The 20687-nt window shown below is 40.0% G+C and overlaps 2 protein-coding genes across 2 annotated transcripts in view; one reads left to right on the top strand and one right to left on the bottom strand.

The window, feature by feature from the left end:
- Nucleotides 1-429: 429 nt before the first annotated feature.
- myct1a (myc target 1a) lies at nucleotides 430-2730 on the bottom strand. Its single transcript, XM_077711548.1, has 2 exons — nucleotides 2476-2730; nucleotides 430-1174 (listed from the first exon to the last, which is right to left on the bottom strand). Exons 1-2 carry the CDS (start codon nucleotides 2528-2530, stop codon nucleotides 636-638), a joined length of 594 nt encoding a protein of 197 aa, XP_077567674.1. The 5' UTR covers nucleotides 2531-2730; the 3' UTR covers nucleotides 430-635.
- Nucleotides 2731-5147: 2417 nt separating this feature from the next.
- syne1a (spectrin repeat containing, nuclear envelope 1a) overlaps nucleotides 5148-20687 on the top strand; it is a 98642-nt gene continuing 83102 nt past the window's right edge. The window contains exons 1-2 of the mRNA XM_077711512.1: nucleotides 5148-5285; nucleotides 17727-17788. Of these exons, the coding sequence (XP_077567638.1) occupies nucleotides 5219-5285; nucleotides 17727-17788 (129 nt within the window). The 5' untranslated portion in view covers nucleotides 5148-5218. The remainder of the gene's footprint in view (nucleotides 5286-17726; nucleotides 17789-20687) is intronic.

Here is a 20687-nt window from a genome sequence, read left to right as displayed (position 1 = left end):
AGCGTTGGTTATGGCGTTTTTGTGTGCATATTTAAAAAATATTGCACCTCTATCCATTTTTTATCAATTTCAAAATATTTGACAGGTATGTTCTCTCTTTTTTACTAGTTTAATATTGAAGACCCATAATGATCCATAATTGAGAATATTAATAATTGGTTGCAATGGATGTGCCTTGTAAATGGCTGGTGAACCTCATGCATTTGAAATGTAATTTTTATAGAAAATGGATGAATGCTTTGTGTCATGTTTATTCATTTAATCAATGTGTTTATAGTGTTTAAATATTCCAGACATGCTTATTTGTGTAAATGATGATAGTAAGTAAACAAATGGACAACTTGAAGTTCATACATTTGCTACATTTATTACTTTAACTTAATGTTATTTACATAATAATAATCGCAATATTATATTATATTATGAGCACCTAGGTATGTAGTCACACATTTGTTGTCAGTTTTTCTCATAGTCAAATGGAGCTGTCAATATTTTAGGCAATTATATTTATACAGGCAAAATAACAATTTTATTCCAAATGTCCCTCCCATGTTATGGTGTGTGGTCAAATAAATCAAATACAGTATTAGACATATATTTACAAAGTTCAGGAGAGCAATCTGGCCCATTTTTCCCTAAGTATTTGTCTCATGGTATGCCCTAATAATACTCTCATAAGCGGGAGGAGGGGTTTGCGTAACCTGGAAGCCCCTAATGCTGTCCCCCCAAAAGGAATTGGGTCTCGGGGGGCTGGCTACGGAGCGAGCCGATCCGGTGGAGGTGGTTAACATGGGGGTGCGAGGCAGTGACGTCTGGCTGCCTTCTTCCGCCTCCCTGGCTATCTGGCTACAGTGGATGAGTGGGTGGAAGGTGGACCCCCTGAAACTGGACTTGTGCCCCAGAGTGTCGAAAGGATCTAGGGTGGACGTTTGGCGATGGAATGTAAAAGCGGCGGTAACCAGGCTGTTGTTGCTCCTCCGGTCGTGGTTGCCGCTGCTTCGGTTGAATCCCGGGTGGTTTCGACGGGAGGTAGGAGTTTGCCGAGGAGGGGGGCAGCTAGAAATCCGGGCAGAGCCTGCTCTGCGGCGGGAAAGCCAGGTCAGAACCACGTAGACCAGGGAGCCCAAAAGTAGGCCTGCTGCCACGGAAATGCTGAAAGCTATGATCAAGGGGACTGGGGAGAGAAGATGTTGGTTAGACACTATCGATTTGGAAATAAAAAGAAAAAGGCCAGACAATAGTGGAAGAAGTCATGGAGATTTTATGCAAGAATATCATTTGGGTGTCAAACCTCAGAAATGTGAGCTGAACGTGCTAAGCACTATTCCACACGTGAGCCTGTTTGGAAAATGTCATTTTTCTTTCATTTCAATTGCGCTTCTCTTCAGTGCTTGTGGTTTCCTGGAGTTTTTTATGTCTGTCTTTCCAACAATAACATTTGCATCACTCTACAACACACTGTGTTACACTGGCGCTCCTTTGGATCAATTTGAAAGGAGAAAGGATTCTATTACAAGTCCAGTTTGTCATCTTTGCCTCAAAGTGTTCATTGATTTTGGCCAGAAAAATAAGATGACCTAAATTCTTCTCAGCTTTGGCCATTGCTCAATACTGGATGTCCATTGGATTTTCACCAACGCTCTTTCTTAGGTGACTGAATTCGGTCGGGTCAAACCGCAGTGAATGACAGCTCTCTCAGTCATATTATACTGTAAAAATAAGTGCCATTTGTCTTTATTTTGCAATATGGAAGTTTACACACATGGGTAAAAAATGTCCCCTGTTGGTGCTTTTGATTTTTTTTAAATTTTCCATCAATAGTAATGATTTGAAATTTCTATTTATTTAAAAAAAATGTTTCTGGATTATTTTAAGGCTTATTATTATCCCAAGATAATATTATCCTCCTAATACACTGCTGTCTTGAGACCAGGAAATTGTCTTTTTGAAAGCAGGATTGAAGTTGATGTTTTGGAATAACATGCCTTCCTAAAGCCAAGTTGAGTTTATTTTCTTGTCAAATAATAGTGCACATTTCAATCTACTTTAGTATTGGCTTCCCCATTTCCTTGTGTTTCTATTTTATCATCTTTGCACTCTTTGTATTCACGTTTTTTATAATTTACAACTTTAAGTGGTTGGAAAATCCACCCATGCTGAAAATATGGACTAATGTGGTTTATAAACCATGTTTTTTTCTACAATGCGTGTGTGTTATCATAGAGCGACAACAACAAACTATTTTCTCCCATTGGGTCTCTCACATTAAATCGTTCAATCTGGATGTCTGCCACTAACAACACATACATTTCCTTTTGTTTACAGCTAAATGCTTACTTTTGAAAATAATCCTAACAATTCTTCAACCATGTCACATCAAATATGCCTCTGGTTTAACGTATGACACCAAATTCCACATGTTTTCCCACGAGAGAAACAAATGCAATTAGATAAAAAAAGTTAGGTGAAACTCACCAGCATCAAAAGACTGAGCAATTTCCATGAAAAGATTGGTATCATTCACAGCCATGACTTTGCTTGCCTGGTCATGAGAGCAACCAAAAAAAAAAATTAAAAAAATCAGGAGCTCTCTTCTTTCTCCCCTTTTCTTGTCTCTTTTTACATTCACTAATGGATTTTCCTGTCTTTCTCCACGACTTCTTTCCTGTTGCTCTCTCCTCCCCTCTTTCTCTCCACGCGTGTCAGGCTCCCTCAGCTCAGAGGCGCTCGTGGACTGAATTGTTTATGGAAGTGTGGAAAGAAAAGAAAAAAACTCCAACACTGTCACATTTCCTGCTTTCCCCCCCTTGAAACAAGCTCCAGTAGAAGCTTATCTTTGCCGGACAGAGATCCCGGCGTTGGGGAGTGGGAGTGCTTTTCCTCTCTTCCTACTTTATCATTTCCTTCAGGTTGATAAATATCAACATGTAAGAAGTAAGCGCTTAATTTAACACTTGGTAATGAGTTTTGAAGCCGTTTTTTTTTTTTTTAGTTTCTCTCTCATCCAAAAGTTTCAGACTTTCCACATAGCACGCCAGGTCAGTGGTCGTCTGGCCCCATTTGTGGCAACGGAAAGGCCAATAAAAACATTTCTTTCGATAAGCCTGACACAAGACCAAAAATGGAAGTGCCTTTTAAATCACTGGGTGGACAAGTTATCATTTTATACCAGCAGTTGTAATCCCCTCCAGCTGAAATTTATCAGGGTTGACACAAAGAAACGTGCTTGTCATGGTGTTGCTATGAATCTAATGCTGCTTAGATCACAGTATTCCTGCACAAAAACAGACTTATTTCCTTTTTTTTTCAGAAAAGCAGGGGCCAAACGAAACCCACAAAATAGTTAGCAGAAATATTTTTTTCTCAATGTAATTGTGTATCAACAAATATGGAAAAAATGTTCCCAGAACATAAAACATAAGTGTAGCTCCCTCTGTTTCCATCCAGGAGATGGAGTACTAGTTCATCATTTCATACTACTTTACAACTGGTTTAAAATACGACATTTACATTTAATGTCATATTATATTTTTAAAATATGTAATACCTTCACCTCAGTCCTCGTGGCTGTTGTTAAATGGTATGCAAAATCAAAAAGGACTAGTAATTTATTTTTCAATGTAGAACAGGAATTTGGCCCTCAATTTCGGGTGCTCTTTTCCATTTAATTTTCTTTATTTACCTTTTAAACTATTTAATAGTTCTTCCACCCAAAACAAGGCTTCAAAAAGCCCACTTTTTTTTCATCATTTGATAATTTCTTAGCTTTTTATTCCTGTGCCAGCTTGTAAATGTTGACAGAATGCGGCCACATGTCAACCAAACAGTTGACGCTGTAATATACTCAAGCACCCCTGCCCTATACACTAAGCATCTTTAACAAGAGGTGCATCCACCCTAGAGTGGAGGGCAGCGTCTGCCTCTTTGGCACCAAGTCAATTCCATCCCACAACTTTCTAAAAAGCCTGGGAAAATTGCTGACTATGTTGCAGGGTGGATTAACACAGCAACCGCCGGCCGTGCGTTTATTAGATAAGCAAACGTCAGGATTGTTCGCCACAGGAGCAAAACTCCTTGCATTGACCCTATGTTTGATTTTTTTCTTTTTTTTCTCCTCTCTTCTGCAGTGGCAGCTCCTTTCTCCTCGGCCGCATCTGCTCGCTCCTGAGGGGCTCTCGACGTTGGAGGTCACCCTGAGCCGGGCTGCATAGGAATGAGGACTGCAGAGGTATGTATATACACTCCCTCTAGCCAAATACATCACATTTTCATCTCAAAATGACAATCAGCAAACAGATCCCTATTTGTCATCATTATTTTGTCATGGAGACTTGCTGTTTTGCTTGCTCTCACAAAAATAGACAGTGAATTGTTGCTATACTTATTCACACAATGTAGTAGTCTTCAATTTGTTAGAGGGTTTAAACAAATAAAAGAAACATCTAAAATATTTAACTCCTCAAAGGGTAAATAGCATCTTAGTCACGAGAATCCCAGCAAATAGAATTTCATTTTTTCTGGCTCAATAAGTATTTCCTGGAAGACATCACAAAATGAATGTTTACACATTTTATATATATTGGCACATGATTGGTATTTACACTAGTTGTAGTTTGACTTGAAAATTGTATATAAAGCCAATTTCATTTTAAATTTACTGGTACTATATCTAGGTCTCAAATTGTCATCTGTGTCTGCAATGTAAAACTTTACAAATTGCACACCTGAATCCTTATTTTAATAATTTTATACCTTCTTCAAAGTATCCATCCATGCCATCATTTCCATATTCACTCCTAGCTAAGATTTCCCGAATTTGGATTCAAATCAAGCAAACTTCCTCAACACCATCACCAAATTCCCACCTGTCATAACTAACAATAAATAGCCCACCAATGCTACCTTGCGTCCGATTGGTCCCCGTGGTGCAGAGCGAGCGAACCCGCTTTTTGGTTGGACAGCAGATGGCAGCGCATGCCAACCAGGAAGCGGTCCTGTACGCTGACATCATCAGCAGCATCAGCACCATCAGCAGCATCAGCATCAGGAGGAGGGGGGAGGAGCTTCGCTGACTCTTGAGTTTCTGCAACAGGGATGAACTGAGGAGAAACAACATACAGACAGACTTCTAAAAAAAAACACATCTTTTTGCGTTTTGTGTCGTAGCGGCAATGGCGGGTTGAGAGACGACGCAGGGGCGACCCGGCCGGCGAGCGGGATGGCATCACTGCAGCGCTACAGAGACTCTCCTGGTGACATTGCCAATGTGATGCAGAGGCTGCAAGGTAGGCGTTAATTGCTTACTCACAGAACGCCGTCTCTATGCTTGCGGCACCGTTTGGAGGTGACCCGTCATGTTAGCGTGACGAGGCGAAAAAGGGGAAAAAATGCTGACTGTCTATTTAAATGCGAGTTTTATTTAAAGATGGAATAGATTTTGGTGGTGTTTGGGTACAAGCTGATTCATAGTTAGTTGCTGTTTTTAGTTTTGTATTAGATGGAAGGTTGACTTTTATGTAGTTTTGAGGTGTCATTATTGAAGGGGATAAAAAGGGTGTTATTGGGGGTTTGAATTTGTGTGTAGCAGGTAATATGACTCATATTTTCAATTGGTATGCACTGGGATGGTTTGTTGATTGAGTCGATGGAATTGTTGATAGTAGAAATAGTCATGGGAAACAAGGCACTGTTTCCTTACCAGTACTTAACCGTAATGTCGTTGTAGTACTTTCATTAATAGCATAATAGTTGTTCTGCACCAAAAATTTGTCAAGTAACTTGGACTTGGATGACACAATATTTAGTTTGGTTCAAAATTTGTGTAAAAAAAGTTCAAAATTCAGCAACATTGTCACCGGGTAGCTGTTGATAGGTTCAAAAATCATATACTAACTCAATTTGATATTTTATGTTGGTGTTGAATAGCACATTTAACTGTTGATAGGTTCAAAAATCATATACTAACTCAATTTGATATTTTATGTTGGTGTTGAATAGCACATTTATAATTACAACACATTTAATGACATTACCATTCTCATTTGCCCATGTGTTAAGTTCTTAAGAATATTTTGCGGTAAGAAAATATCTCAACTTCACCACGTAAATCGTTTAATAGCCAAACCCGAAGTAACTTTAAAAGTATATTGCACAAACTAGTTGCTCTTTGCAAAAGTAGCCAACAACATTTGACATTGTTTGAGTGCCCATTTTGCATCTATATAGATTTCTTCTCATTTTAGTGAGCTAGTACTTTGATTAATACGCTAAGTGCAAATGAAAGAGTCTCACGCCCAGCACAGCGCAGCAGTGGCGTGAAACGGTTGCATTATTTATGCCGACACATGTACCACCAGCACCTCCTCCTTCCACCAAAAAGCGTCCCAATTTATCAAGTGTTTTTCCTGCCAGTTTACTGTAGAGTCCGAAACCGCACGGGAACCTCCGTTTAAAGCCTTCAAGGCAGTAAATTACGCTCATTGTAAATAATTCAACACGAGTGCAGCTTGTTCATAGACGCGGCTTACGTAATTAGCCTATTAGTGTAGAAGCACATGTGGAAGGAAGTATTATGGCTTTTTTAATGACATATCGCCCATGATGTCTTTGTATTATGATGTCCATTAGGATTTGTGTTAATGTTTATATACACTCACAGCCCAATATATTAGGTACATTGGTCTACAGTCCTGAATGCAACTTGCTTAATACGATGATGCATCTGTAAAAGATTGTATATATTTATTTATAATTCTTCCAATCTGTTCATTCTTTAGGATGATAAATAATCACTGTTATTTGCGTCTTTTAAAGTAAAATTATTAGGCTGAGCATTTATGCCACACTAAAAGAATCCCAAGTTTTACATGATAAAGTTAATCCATTTTTTTTACATCACAAGGCTCGTGAGGGTGCTGAAGTCTATCCCACCTGATATAGGGGCGAAAGGGGAGCTGTACACCTTGTCACTGTTTCCGTGCTCATTCTGCCTTAGTTAAGGCTTTATTGACTTTTTTCAGTGTCTGGCCAGGAAAAGCTTGCATTCTAATCATCTTTAGTGTTGTTCAATTTCAATCAAATACATTTTAACACTTATTAGCTTCATGAACACACTGCAATAAGGAGAATGTTTTATTTATTTTGCCAAAGTTACACATATGAACAGCAGATAGCATGAAATGAGCACTTTACATCCCCCCGGGCTCCATTTTGGAAGCATTCCCTAATCACGCTATGTGACATGAAGACAATTCCAACTTTGGTGCCCATTTTTTTTAGAAAGCCTCACACACACACAAGTGCCTTCTTTCTCCCTTGAACCGTCCCTTTTGCCGTACCCCTCTGCACTGAAACCCTGCAATTAGTGACACCATATGGTAGAGAATGGTGAGGCCACTTTGAACACCTCCCAGCCTGAACTCCTCCATATGCTGAGGAATTTTCCTGTTTTTTGTTTTGTTTGTTGTCTTTTGTTGTCAGGAAAGAAAAAAAAAGCCACTGTTTCTACGATTTTCAATTTCTCGCATGTTTTTGCTCCCAGTGGGTGGCGGAGGCGTTCCATTTCTGCCGCCAGCGATAAATGATATCTGCCTGCCTGTCAGGCAGATGAAGTTTAGTCCAATTTCACTGTCGGTATATGATTACTTTCAGGCTAGTGTTGTGGAGCGGAAATGTCTTGTTTTAATGAATTCGGCAGGGTTGTCTGATTACACTGGAGGAAAGTTTGCAAACATTTTTGTTGATTTAGCTTCTGCAATAGGCCCAAGTATCACTGTGGAAAATGAATGAATGTTGCAATTACCTTCTCTACTATCTACTATTCACTGCTATCTTAGTACTATTTGTACACAAGTATTATATGGTTGCAGTACTCTTACTCTTTAAAACATCATTGTCTTGAATAAGTGGTATGTCTGTTTTGTTGTTATTGTTCTGTTACTTTATTATTATTATATTTAATGGGTGTAATTGTTTATGATTATATCTATTTTTTATAAGTGTTCAGTGCAGTTTTTCTTCATATTTTTGTAAGGAATCAGGGGTCTTAGTTAAAAAAAGATTGAGCTCAGTTTTTGAGTCACCAGTTAAAATTGAATTTTGATTTACGTTTATACTGTTTTCCCCCAAATTTAGTTTAAACTTGTTTTAGTGTAGTTTGGATTTATATTTTAATATTATTTAACTTTTTTTTATTCAAATGTATACAGCTTCAAGCATAACAAAGTGTAATGAATACTCCAGATATTTAAAACCATGATTAACTTACTAATGGATGAACATCCATCCACACATGAAATTATCCCATAATAATGCTGCAAAAGAGAGATAATGACATGTCAGAGCTGCTTAGATGCTGTCATCATTGTCAAATCAGTATTCATGAAAACAAATGTAGAATTATGCCCACTCATTGAAATGAAGTCATCATCCTTTTGATGATTTGCCGAATTTATTCCCAGCATTTCAATTGCCTCATCACAAGCCATACGGCATGTCGGCCATTTCAAACCCCAACAAAGTGAATTTGTCAACTATGCAAGTCCATCTTTGTTCATACCCGTCCCCTGCTAAGTAGAACTCTTTGCAGAATCCCGCTAAGAAACACACAACAATGAAAACATAACATGGGCAGACTTACAATCTCACCACAAAACAGAATTTCGGCAGAAAAGAAAAGCATCCAAAGCTGCCAAATTCTTAAGCCTCTGATTGTTGGTGAGTCAGGCCCAGACCCCCTCCCTCCCTTCCCTGACTGGCACGCGGCCACGGCACCATGCGGTTGCCGGCGGCGACGCGACACTCCGGCCACGATGGTTGAAGGCCCGAACAGACGGTCACCTTGAGCCGCGCCAGCCGGTTGTTTTCTGGACACTGCCTATTAATCGCCACACGACTTCACACACAGGCTCAGACACAAACAACCTGAGTGGCTGTGATGCCGTTTTTAGGCCTTGATTGTTCCGCTGGGATTGAAGCATTTAGCCCAGGCTTTCTTCACGTACGTGCGATGGTGACTTTTGAAGGTCGATGGCACTTTGAAATGAAGCCGCAGAGCCTTGTGGTGATTGATGATTGGCTGATTTTTACCTTTTAATCTTAATCTATTTCCAACACCAATATTACTTATGAACTGTAGTATTTTTGTCCTAATAGTTAAGTAGAGTCCATGAAATTGTAAAAGGTCAAGCTGGATGACCTGCTTTTTTATTTTTCTCTTTAAAATAGTATTTTTTTCATACATTAGTATCCACCCATTGAATTAGTTTTCATTTATTTAATTTGTAATTCATTTAATTGTATTTATCAGTTTGCTCCGTCTTATACATTTGGACCTTGTTGTGCTTCCCGTGTCTTTTTGGGTTTTCTCTGGGTGCTCCAATATGAACACCCTCAATTGTCCTTAAGTTTGAATGTGGTTGTTTGTATTATTACACCCTGTGATTGGCTAGCCACCAATTCTGGGTAACCACTGCCTACTGCCCACAGTTGTCTGGGATATGCTCCAGCACCCCCCGCGAAAAGTCAAGACAAAGCAAAATCATGAAGTTTAGTGTGAGCTCTTTGAAAGGGGGAATCCAATGCATCTCCATTAAAATGGTTGTATAATATCATCATGGATTCTTTTTCCCTCCACATAAAGGCTTATTGGCCTTGTCTGATTCTGAATTCTGCTTCGGCATGCGCCATGGCATTGTGCGCAATCCAAGGGAGTGTCTCGTTGACATTTCACGCTTCTTATCAGATTGTCATCTGATTGAGCCCAACGGCCATTCAAGGCTGGATTCGTAAAAGCACGCATGTTCTCTCTTCCATGGCCATGACTGAAAAAATGCACTTGTATTGAGCCTAAATGCCACATCCTGACTGATGACCTCCCCCCAGCTTCAAGATACAATTTGTTGTGTTTCCTGAAGACCATTTGATCAAATCAGACACTGATCTGTCAGGTAAAAAAGGCACCAATACATTCCCTTGTGAATTTCTTTTCCATCTATGTACGACATAAACTGTCAGATGAGGCCACCAGATGTTTCTGGCCAATGTTAAAATACAATGTGTTCACAGATAGCATCCGGACAGGGCGTTTTGTGCGCCCCATTGAGCCCTTCTCTCCCTAATACATTGGTTCCCTTGATCGTTCTTATCTTGCCCGCCCAGCCACCTTCTTCTTCTCAACCTTTTTATTTTTTGACTGTCACCTTGTGATTGGGTGGGAGGAAATTTGGCCACCGGTGCTTTATTGAGTACGTTTCTTCTTGATGATAGAGGTGGCGCTCTGACCTCTGAGCTGTCCAGATAACAGTTGGGAGCGGGAAAGTCATTTTTTTTTAGTCTTTGGGGGCACCTTTGCAATGATTTGATAATGTTTCGGTATTCTGCAGAGGTCTTTGACCATGATTTTTTCTTCTTGGTGGTTGTACTGAGTTTCTAAAATAATAATTGCACATACTGTTTGAAATACAGCTAAAAATTCTAATAAATTTTAAGATAAGAGGAAAGAAAATGAATAAATGTTGCTCTGAATGAACATAGTGACAATGTTGCAAATGTACAAGCAATTTTAACATTGTTTTTTTAAATACAGAATAATTTAAGCCATTTAAACATTGATCCATTGACATTCTTTTTGTCAACAGTCATCCAACACTTTATTTCTATGTCTAAAAATCGATTGATCTTAGTTTTTTCAAACTATTGTTATGACTAAATGACACCTGGAGATGGCAGAGTTGTGTCGTTTTGGTTTTGCGGTAACCATAGCTTTTATAGAAGAAAATTAAGGCCTAGATCTTGACCTTTGGCTATAAGAGGTCAACAAGTCAGACATGTTTACGCACCTCAAATGCAAAAACAGTCTGTACATATTCATTATCAATGAAATACATATTTATTTCATTTTTAAAAAAGGGCAGATTTTGACCTCTTTTGGTCCAAAAACACAGATTATTAAAAAACTGAACTTTGGTTAATTAAAAGGAAACAAGCAGCAGTTTCTCATCAATCAAAAAAGAACATTAAAGCAGTACTGCAATCAGTACATGTCGACAAAAACGCCCCTAATAAACCTTTTGTTCCGGATATTAAAATCATTTTCAATGCTTTTCCACCGAGACGCAGGTTAGCGCCGCTGTCAGATAGGACCGGATTTATCTGGATTTAATTATTTGCAGTTTTTTTCTTCTTCTTCTTCTCGCTGTAACCGAATTTCCAGCAGTGATTCAGTTAGCGTTGCTGACGCCTGCGCTTTCACTTACTTAGCGGTCCCAGTAATGCGTGGCGGGCTGCTCCCTGGACCCGGATAAAGAGCTTAGACTGTCTGACCCAGTCGCACTACAATACGTTCACAGGGAGAGCCACATGAGTTCAAACTTATTTTCCATATTTTGTATTGAATTCAATGCTTTTGTTGTCATTATTCAAGCAGAGTTGCATTTTTGTGATGAATTCTGCTCTAGTCTTTCCGTGACATACATTTGTGTGAATGAACTCTTTCTGGCAGGAATTACCAAGATTTTTTTTCTAACCTGTACAGTTCATTGGCTCCTCCCACTCGAAATGGATTTGACGCTTCGCGCCGTTAATGGCAGATGAATTATATCCTCCCAAAAAAACACTAACACTAGTATTACATGGACATGTAACTGATGTGTCTTTTTCATTCACTTGAATTGTATTCATTTAGTATTTTTCATTAATGTTATTCAGTTATTTATAGTTATTTTTAGGTTAGATTAGATTGAATTTTGCTCATCCACGACCAGAAAATAGTCACTTTTGCTGCAAAATGATGCAGGTGGCCAAATTGTTTTAATGACGCTATTGTTAGCGAGGCTTTCACCAACATTTGGACATGATTCGTCTGCGGCTCCTCAGCACATCTGTTAGTGAAAAGGGAGTGCCGCTGCTTGTTTTGATAATCACTTTGACTTGTGTACCCCTTCTTCTCGCCCTATTTAATGCACCCGTGATGATGACTGAAATGTAATTAGCCCCACTAATGGGCCAGTGTTTGGATTTCCTTCTCTTGCACTTCTACGTCGGGGGTACAAATGCAGTGGGATGCTGAATGTCAAAGCTGTAGGGCCTGAGTGAGGCTCTTTTTTATAATGGCAGATCTCAATTTAAGAGCTCTGGCAGGAAGTGCTGAGAAGAGTATTTTTTTTGTTCATTTAATGAGACATTGTGGGCTTGAAGGAGAAGAGCCGGAATATTGGACGTCAAAGGGGCTTACAATTAGTAATCATCTATTTATACTGTGTAAGATGTGTGGCTCGCTATTTAGCGCAGGATCGCTTTAACGGGGAAGTTCCATTAATGTTCTGCTGGGGCGAAAGATGCATTAGTGTCTCTTTTGTGGCTTTGTTTTCGCACTAGTGACACTCTAAACACGGCTATTTACACCTGCATCATCTGTGAGTCACTAATTCACCAAAATATACAGATAGATAGTATCAGAGTGCATCCATCACTATTTCCTGTCTTTTTTATTTTATTTTGGCTGAATGAATGTATCATACTGCCCCATATTTCACAACTCTATATACTATTATATAATTGTTATATCCTTAGTATTTCAATAGGATCAAATATGTAAATCAATACAAAATAGAGCGTTCTGAATTCTTTATTCTATTGTGACAAACGCTTAAGAACATGTTTTCTTACATTAGGGAATCTAGGTTAAACTCATTAACCCGCTATGTGTCCTCCAAGTCCACAGTCAAGCAGTTAAAGAGTAGGAAAATACATTTAATTACTCTGTAGTACTACTTACCTACTAAGAAAGTTACATAGCCATCGGCTTCAACAAGGCTTTAAATACTTGTCCCCTTTGTACTCCTTTTTTCCCCTTAAACTTATACACTTCCAAAAAGAACCTCGACCTGTCCTCAAGGTGGGGCTGTGCCCCCAACGAGACCTGAAAAAGAAGCTTTTTATACTGCAGAGAATTCCAACTCAAACACCCTGTGGCTGGAATGATAACAATGTGAGCAGAAGCTGCAGTATTCCTCCCTGCAGCGGGCCTTTTGTGTTTTTCTTTAATAGTCGAAAAGAGCGGTTCCTCTGCTCCTTACGAAGCCACGCTGACCCACGTTGAACTCACCCCCCCAACCACCTCGGGGAAGGGCTCCGATGTGCGTGGGGCTCTCCATTAGGGATCCCGAACTGGCAACCAGCTGCGCCTCTAGCTTGGTTCAACCCTACTTTGTGCTTTTTTTCCTGTTAGAGCAAATCCAAAAACACTCCAGAGGGCCGCAGCCCCAAGGCCTCTGTTGTTTTTTTATCCAATGTAGCGCACCAGAAAGGGGGAAGTGATTGTGTTTCAGCGTGTGTAAACACCTGCTCGCATTCCTAGAATGCTCGCGGGGTGATGCCGAACAAATCCAGTCGTCTCGTTAGGATTTTATCCTGGGGTTGTTATCATCATCGAGGGGTGGGAACCTCTGGTTACCTCATGATGTTACATGATAGGCTGCGTGGGTCAGGAAATCGTTCAGTGATCAAAATCAACAGAAAATGACCTGTAGTTGCCCTAAACTAAAGCAAACTTGACTTTTAAATGCCCCCAAACTGAGAAACTAATGTGCAATTCAGTCAATATGTATTGGACGTCTAGAGCTGTCAATGGAAACCAATGAGATAACAGAAATTTTTGTGGGAAATAGTTGCTAATGACCTGTTGTTTCCTCCATAAAGAAACTAAAGAAATAGAAAATGGACACCTCTTTAAAGCGATATATTTATTGTTGCCAGAATCATATCAATAACCTTTTTGGAAACATATTTGCACAAGGATCCCCATTTTGACATATTTTACAGCCCTAGTCCTCACTGACAAAATATGAAATTTCACAGGATTCAATTATTCAGTTTTTTGTTGTTTGTAAATGGGAAGGAATGGTCATTGGAGGTGGCTTCAGCACCATATGTGGTTTCAGGACCATGGACAGCTCCTCCTCACTCCTCTTTACTTATATTTTATATCTGGATGCATGCCTTAAATAATGTCATATGGAAGGAAAAGTGTGACCAGAGTGTGATAATCAGCAGACAGATAGCGTATGACAGCTGCCCCTTGGTTATTGATGAATTTCATAATTAAAATGTCTCGCGTGTGCAAACGGGCAAGAGCGAGCATGGCCAGGGTTCACCAAAAAGAACAAAAGGAGGGAAAAAATCACACAAGTGATAAATGGTTTTTCATCTGGGCCTGATAAAAGAGCCCATCCTGGTCCACATGAATATTAGGTTTAGTAGCTTTCAAGTAGGACATTTCAAAGAGCAGCTTTTACGCTTTGATATTGCATCACACTGCATGTGCGATTGCTATCATGTTTGTGGGTCAAATAAGGGAGTAACATACGTAGAAAGGTCATGCATCGGATAAGGGGGATATATGTAGGCCAAGGGGGAGTCAATAGAGAGAGCATTGGAAGTACTTCAGGTTGTTGTGCATGTGTGTGTATGTTGTGTTGGCCATGACAATAGTTTAAGCGTAGTCACATTTTTTGCAGTGGAATTCCCAAGATTGACAACACTGTGAATGACTGGCTGATATTCAAGGGTGCATCATGGCTTTTTGCTGGAAGTTAGTTTATTTTATGGAAAATTTGTTGATATATTACCTATTTTTTCAGTGTCTGCAGTGCCTGAGTGTTATTCAATGTGCCCCAGCACCCCCTGTGACCCTAATGAGGATGAAACAGTTCAAAAAGTGGGATGAGGGATGAGAATTTTGTCAAAGCAAAGAACACTTAGTGATTTTTGACCTGATGAACTCATGATACATGCTGTAATTCTTTACAAAATGTCTTTTTATATACAGACCAAACGAAATCTTTTATCTAGGAATAGTTTGAACTTAGAACATTTCACAAAGATGGTTTAAAGATGATAAACGCTCTATTTTCTATTTGAGAGAGGCCTGTATGCACCGCCAATCACTAGCCACCTTCTCATCCCCTTTAAGAGCAGCATGATAGAGATACACAGAAAGTCCTTTAAGCTTTCCTGCTGCTTTATAGGCACATTTTTAAGTATTTTGACTCAGGCTTGATTTCAATTTGAGTAGTTGCACATTTTTTTAGTGCATCTTTTGTTCTGTAAGTGGCTCTTTTGTTTCTGCAAGCCTGGTCTCCCCAGGAAAAACACTGCATGTGAGGATGGGATGAAAGTCGAAGCTCTGTGAACAGACTTGAGTGGAAGATCAGACAGCCAAAGCGTCCCGGCGTTCGCTCACTCACTCGCGTGCGTGCTTCCCCGCAGGCTGTGTGCGCGCGCAAAAAAAGCCGCCAGCCCTCACCGCATGCCGCCTGCGCGGATGAGAGAGCAAAAGAGACGGCGCCGTGTTGCGAGGGAATTCCTGCACTTTGCTGCCATCGCCAGTGACACGGGCGCGCGCCTACACGCATCCCGACCGGTACTCCGGTGACGTGCCGTCGTCCCGTGCCTCCTGATTGGCTACACCGTGGAGGGAAGGGCGCGCTTGGTACCAACGCTAAGGAACGAGGAGGGAGGGGCTGAGGTGTTAGGAGAGTGAGAGAGGTGCAAAGCAAGAAAGATTGATGCTGAGGCAAGCCGGTACCGCACTGCACTCACTCACATGCACTTTTTTTCACACTCCTGAGCTGCTTAGTGGGCAGGAAAAACCTTGTTACCGCAAAATAGGAGGATTTTTAGAAGAAGGATTGGTCGGCTTCAGAGCAACAGTTTCAAGGAGCTCCCATTTGGGAAGCAAGGGCAGGTGCAAGGGCAAAGTGCAGCTAATTTTTATTTTTCATGTGGACGTCCTCCCGTCTCACCCATGAGAGGTGCAGTCCGGGGTACGACATGGCCACCAGACGAGTGGAGGTTGACACTTCCCCGAAAAAGATCATACAGCCGCCGTTCAACCTGGTGACAAGCTTCTACCGCTACCTTCGCGGTGAGTGCCAGCGTCTCACGGCATTGCGGTAGATACGTGTCAAGAAGTATTTGGGCAATAGGATGATGGATAACATGGCTGGGATGTTTTATATTTGGAGTGTCTTGTTTTGGGGAAGTCAAGTGGTGAAATGTATTGGGGGATTTGAATGTATTCTGGTAGTCATAGTATTAAAAGAAAGAAGTGTCACTGCTGTTTAAATACTTGTGGGACTGCAGAAGTGAGTGTTTGTGGGTTCATTTGGGTCTTAAGTGGTTTGTTTGTTCAGCTGCGGGTTGTGTTCACATATATTTAAGGAGGGGTGGGCAGCAGGAGCTCCATCTGTAAGGATTTAAGAGATGGCAGGTTCAAGACCCGCTGCGTGGGTAAAGCAGATGTTAGTTTGGAAAAGGGTGTTGAAAAGATGAATAATGGAGATGCATTTTTTTAACTCTGAAAATGTCTACTATTGTTGGTCTGGTTGCTCCTGTTGGAGGTATGCTGCAAAAAAGTCATTTCTAAGATATTTATCATTGTATCAATATCTTAATTTGATCTTTTTTTTCAAAATGGTAATAGAATAGCCCGAGGTGATTTTTAAAAAAATATATATTTTATTCCATTGAAGTAAATGCAACTGTTTAACAATTCAAGTGTAGAACCTGAACTTTTATCCAATACCAGTCGGTTTCCACTTTGACTTTGTGCAAAAGTGTCTCAATATACCTGAATTCATAAAGTGTATAATTATTATAATTTTTTTTTAATGTACAACATGCCCATTGTGAGTTTGTACATGCACTTTCTTTAATTTGGGGACTGACTTGGTTACCACAGCAACCATAGCGCCAGGACAACAAAGCAGACCTAAGGATATTTCATTAAGATAAGAAACTGGCCGCCGTTGATGAGACTAATGATACAGACCCACATAGCCCGAGAAGCTAATCAAGTGCGTTAAAATGCACCTCGCAGGCTTGCTTGCTGAGGTTGCCTTTTTTTTTTTGCTTTGTACCTATTGAATGCCCGGCATGAGCTCAAAGTCACCCTCGTCACTGCGTCGATGTTTCCCATCTCCCGCATTCTTTCTTTAAGGTGGTCCAGATTGTTCTCATTTCCTTTACGATATTAACACATATCAATATTTGATCAGATTGAAGAGAGGAATTCATCTGGCGGGGACTTGCTCATTGGCACGTTTGATTTGGTCCATCTGCATTATGAATGAAAAACCATACACACACACCTGAGTCCATGCTGTAGTCGGTGACCCACTAACCAACTCGACTTTAATCAAAAGGGGAAAATGATTGACGTGGAAAAACTCCCCATCTGTTGTCTTCTGGGTGACATTGCCAGGATATCACAGGGAAGAACAATTGACTCACATGTCAGCAACTCAAACTTCACGTCAGAATTCCAGTAATTGTGTCTAAAAATAACACGTAACAAGTGAGTAGAAGCCAATCAAATGAGGAACTGCCACTATGATGACATGTCAGTCACATTTTTTTTGTGAGCCGTTTCACTGAAATCAGAAGATGAATAGACTCTCACCTCAGATACTTTCACCTCAAGGTTTTCTAGTATCTGTGCAATTTTGGAAAAAGGCAAAAATTCAAATTCTAGTGTCTGGTTTCAATGTAAATACTCACACATTATGCAAAACATGTAACCTTGATTCAATCTTGATTAGGAAAATATGCAGTTTAAAATGACTAAAATCCTTTGTCAATCATGGTCATCATTTTTTGAGTGCATTCTTGAAGCAGTAAAAAAAACAGACAGTGCTATTTCATATCCATTTTTTTCTGATTTGCAGACGAGCAGGAGGCCGTCCAGAAGAGAACCTTCACCAAATGGATCAATTCCCACTTGGCTAAGGTAGGATTGTGTTTGATTTCCACTGCCAAGGCACACAGCCTTCATTGTTGTTCTCCTTATTTCACCACTTTGCTCCAACTTCCCCATTCCATTCAGTACTCGCCTCACTCTGACATTTGCTCAGTTTTCAAAAACACATTGCTGAGCCGGTCATGGGACCGGCGTGCCAGCTTAAACCGCAGCAGCCGCAGACTCTGTCGTTATTTTCATTGTCTCACTCTCTTTTAGCTGCAAGCACGGCTTTATGCTCACTCTAATTACCACATTCACATTAAAGCAATTAACACAGAAGACTTCTTTGTTCCTGAAAGATGACATCCGTTATTTAACTCTCACCAAGCCAGCAGCACTTCTTAGCAATTTAGATGTTTTCAGGATAAGAGTCTTCACTCTGACAGACTTTGTTTGATTATTTTTCGATATATGTTTAACTTTTTTTTTTGTTAGACTGCAACACAATTGGGTATTCTTTCCTATTTGAGACAAGCAGCTGTGAAGAGGTTGTGTGATGCAGAAAATTCATTTGAAAAGAGCACCCCGGGGAATGAACCTTGACGTAATAGGAAATCACACGCTCAGGGATCGCGCCGGCGGAAAATGATCCGCAGCCAAATATATAGAAAGTTCTTGAATTTTTAATGACACAATAGGTAAACACATTGTTTATTTATTGAGGTACGTTTTGGGCTATTTCCTATTAGATTGGTGTTGTTTTGGACTTTTTGTTCCAACTATGTGTTATCTGACAGATCAGGAATTGTGGTGCTACAAATCATGCGATATAATTACCCATAATGCATCATCAAGAGACACTGAGTGTCCATAACAAGTGGTATGCTTGAAATCAGACGTTTTATACTTTTGTAAACTACTATTCATGTTTACTTTGGTTATGAAAGATGTGAAATGCACTGTAGTTAAAGGGAATGAGAGGAGTTTGTTGATTAGCTGCGAATATATTCAGCTTTCCCAAATCTAGTAGTTTAATATTTACACTGGGCATGATTGCAGTCAGTATGAAAATGTATTGATGAGCGAGCGATAAGTAATCAAGACCTTTTATTCACTTTTTGAGTCAAAATGTTAACTTCTAATGCTGATTCTTGTCAGCTACCTTGTGGTATTTTAACCCTTACATAGCCCTTGCTAGGCATCTCTCAAGACACCTTGTCAGTCTAATGTTTTCCAATGGATCAATCACAGCTTCATCCAATGCTTCCTGCTTGATTACATTGCTTGCACTCTCCTCTTGTAACCATGGATATACTGATTGGTCACAAAAACCCTGAATAGCAGTTACAGAAGGTCAACAGAGGTCTAATAGTGAAGAGAAGATGCATTTTTTTCTCCTCTAGTAAGTTCCCCAGAAATGTGGGTGTCTAGTAAGAGGATTTCTGAGCATGTGCAATGAGCGAGACAGAAGAGCTTTAACAGTCGGTTTAACTGGGCTCTCCGAGGGATGGATCATGCCCTTGGCTTGGTTGATGATTAGGCTACTACTACTTATCACAGGTCTTTAATTCCGCGCTTAAAGCTATGTGATTAATCGTTAGGTGAGTTGAGAAAAGGCTGTAGGGTACAGGGATGGGGGTGTTTCCTTTTTTTAACAACACTACCCATCCCCGTCATTTTTTTTCACCACTCCACAGGTATAACAAAAGATATCTCAGTGTGAGAACCGGTAATTTGCAAAGATGATGAATGAGACTTATTAGTGGGTCGCCGTATTAAGAGGAAACACTGGGAAATCACATTAGATGGAGCTGCCTATTTTTTGAGTGCGAAATATGGATTTATGTCCTTATTGGGTCTCATTGGTGATGATAGACAACTGACTATTTAGTGAAAAAAAATCAATTTATGTTAAAAGGTCAAAAAGAGTCTTATGTGGCTCTGGAGCCGCACAAAAAGTTTCATTATTAACACTGTTAATCACTTTTATTAATTTCAAATTGAGGCACACTTCATAATTTAGTGTGTTTTATAAATGTCCATTGAATTTTTTGTGATTTTTATTGGTTTCTTTTAGTTCTTCAACCAAGTTCGCAAAATCATTCATGTGAAATATGTGTCAAAATCCAACTCATAGACTTCCAAGTTGGCATTGTGACAAATCCCCCTCCATGAGAAGATTGAAGCTTAATTACCAACTGGCCGTTGCGGGCGGCAGAGGTCTCGTCGCCGCCGAGGCGTTTCCTCCGCAAACAGCTTCCGTATACTAAGTGTTCTTTCAGATTACACAGCTAAGTGAAGCTCCCTATCTGAAGTATGTTTAAGAGGGTTAACTTTTTAATTGGCTTTACAAATATATGCAGATAGACTAGCTCTCGCTCCCTTAAAGTCGACAGCAGGAGTCCATAACGGTCCTTCGGGGTTCAAACTACACGGGGCTAATTATAGGAAGGTGACCGTTTATACATTTCTCCGGCCAGGAAGGAATAGGTGAGCGTAAGTTGGCAAAATAAACTCTCAAGGTCAATCACCGTCATCTATCAGTGCTCCAAACCATAATTATTTGCTTTTTTGGGCATATACTTTTATATATATTTTCGCTTTTGCATTGCTCGGGGTTTTCTTGTGTGCAGATCCCCTTGTGTACAGCAATATTATGCAAAAAAATAGTGCTAAATACACTACCAGGTCCAAGAAGCTATTAAAATTGGCCTTGGCAGAGATACGCATCCCTACTGGGTGCCCCTCAGATTCAAGCCCAAATAGTAGTAATGATGCATACATTCAAGCCAATTCTTTGTTTGTGCAGTCTTCTAATCTCAATAGAGTAAAAAAATAGAAGGATAGTGTTAGTTCATGGTAATTAGTAGCTGCATATTAGTAGGTAACAAACTATTTATCACTCTAAAATGTTGGCAAGGCTTGTATTTTCTACTAAAAAACATAA

Source organism: Stigmatopora nigra, unplaced genomic scaffold, assembly GCF_051989575.1.
Source record: "Stigmatopora nigra isolate UIUO_SnigA unplaced genomic scaffold, RoL_Snig_1.1 HiC_scaffold_26, whole genome shotgun sequence".
Classification (NCBI taxonomy): domain Eukaryota; kingdom Metazoa; phylum Chordata; class Actinopteri; order Syngnathiformes; family Syngnathidae; genus Stigmatopora; species Stigmatopora nigra.
The sequence above is the reverse complement of the archived record's forward strand: the minus strand, read 5'-3'. Positions and strand labels throughout refer to the sequence as shown.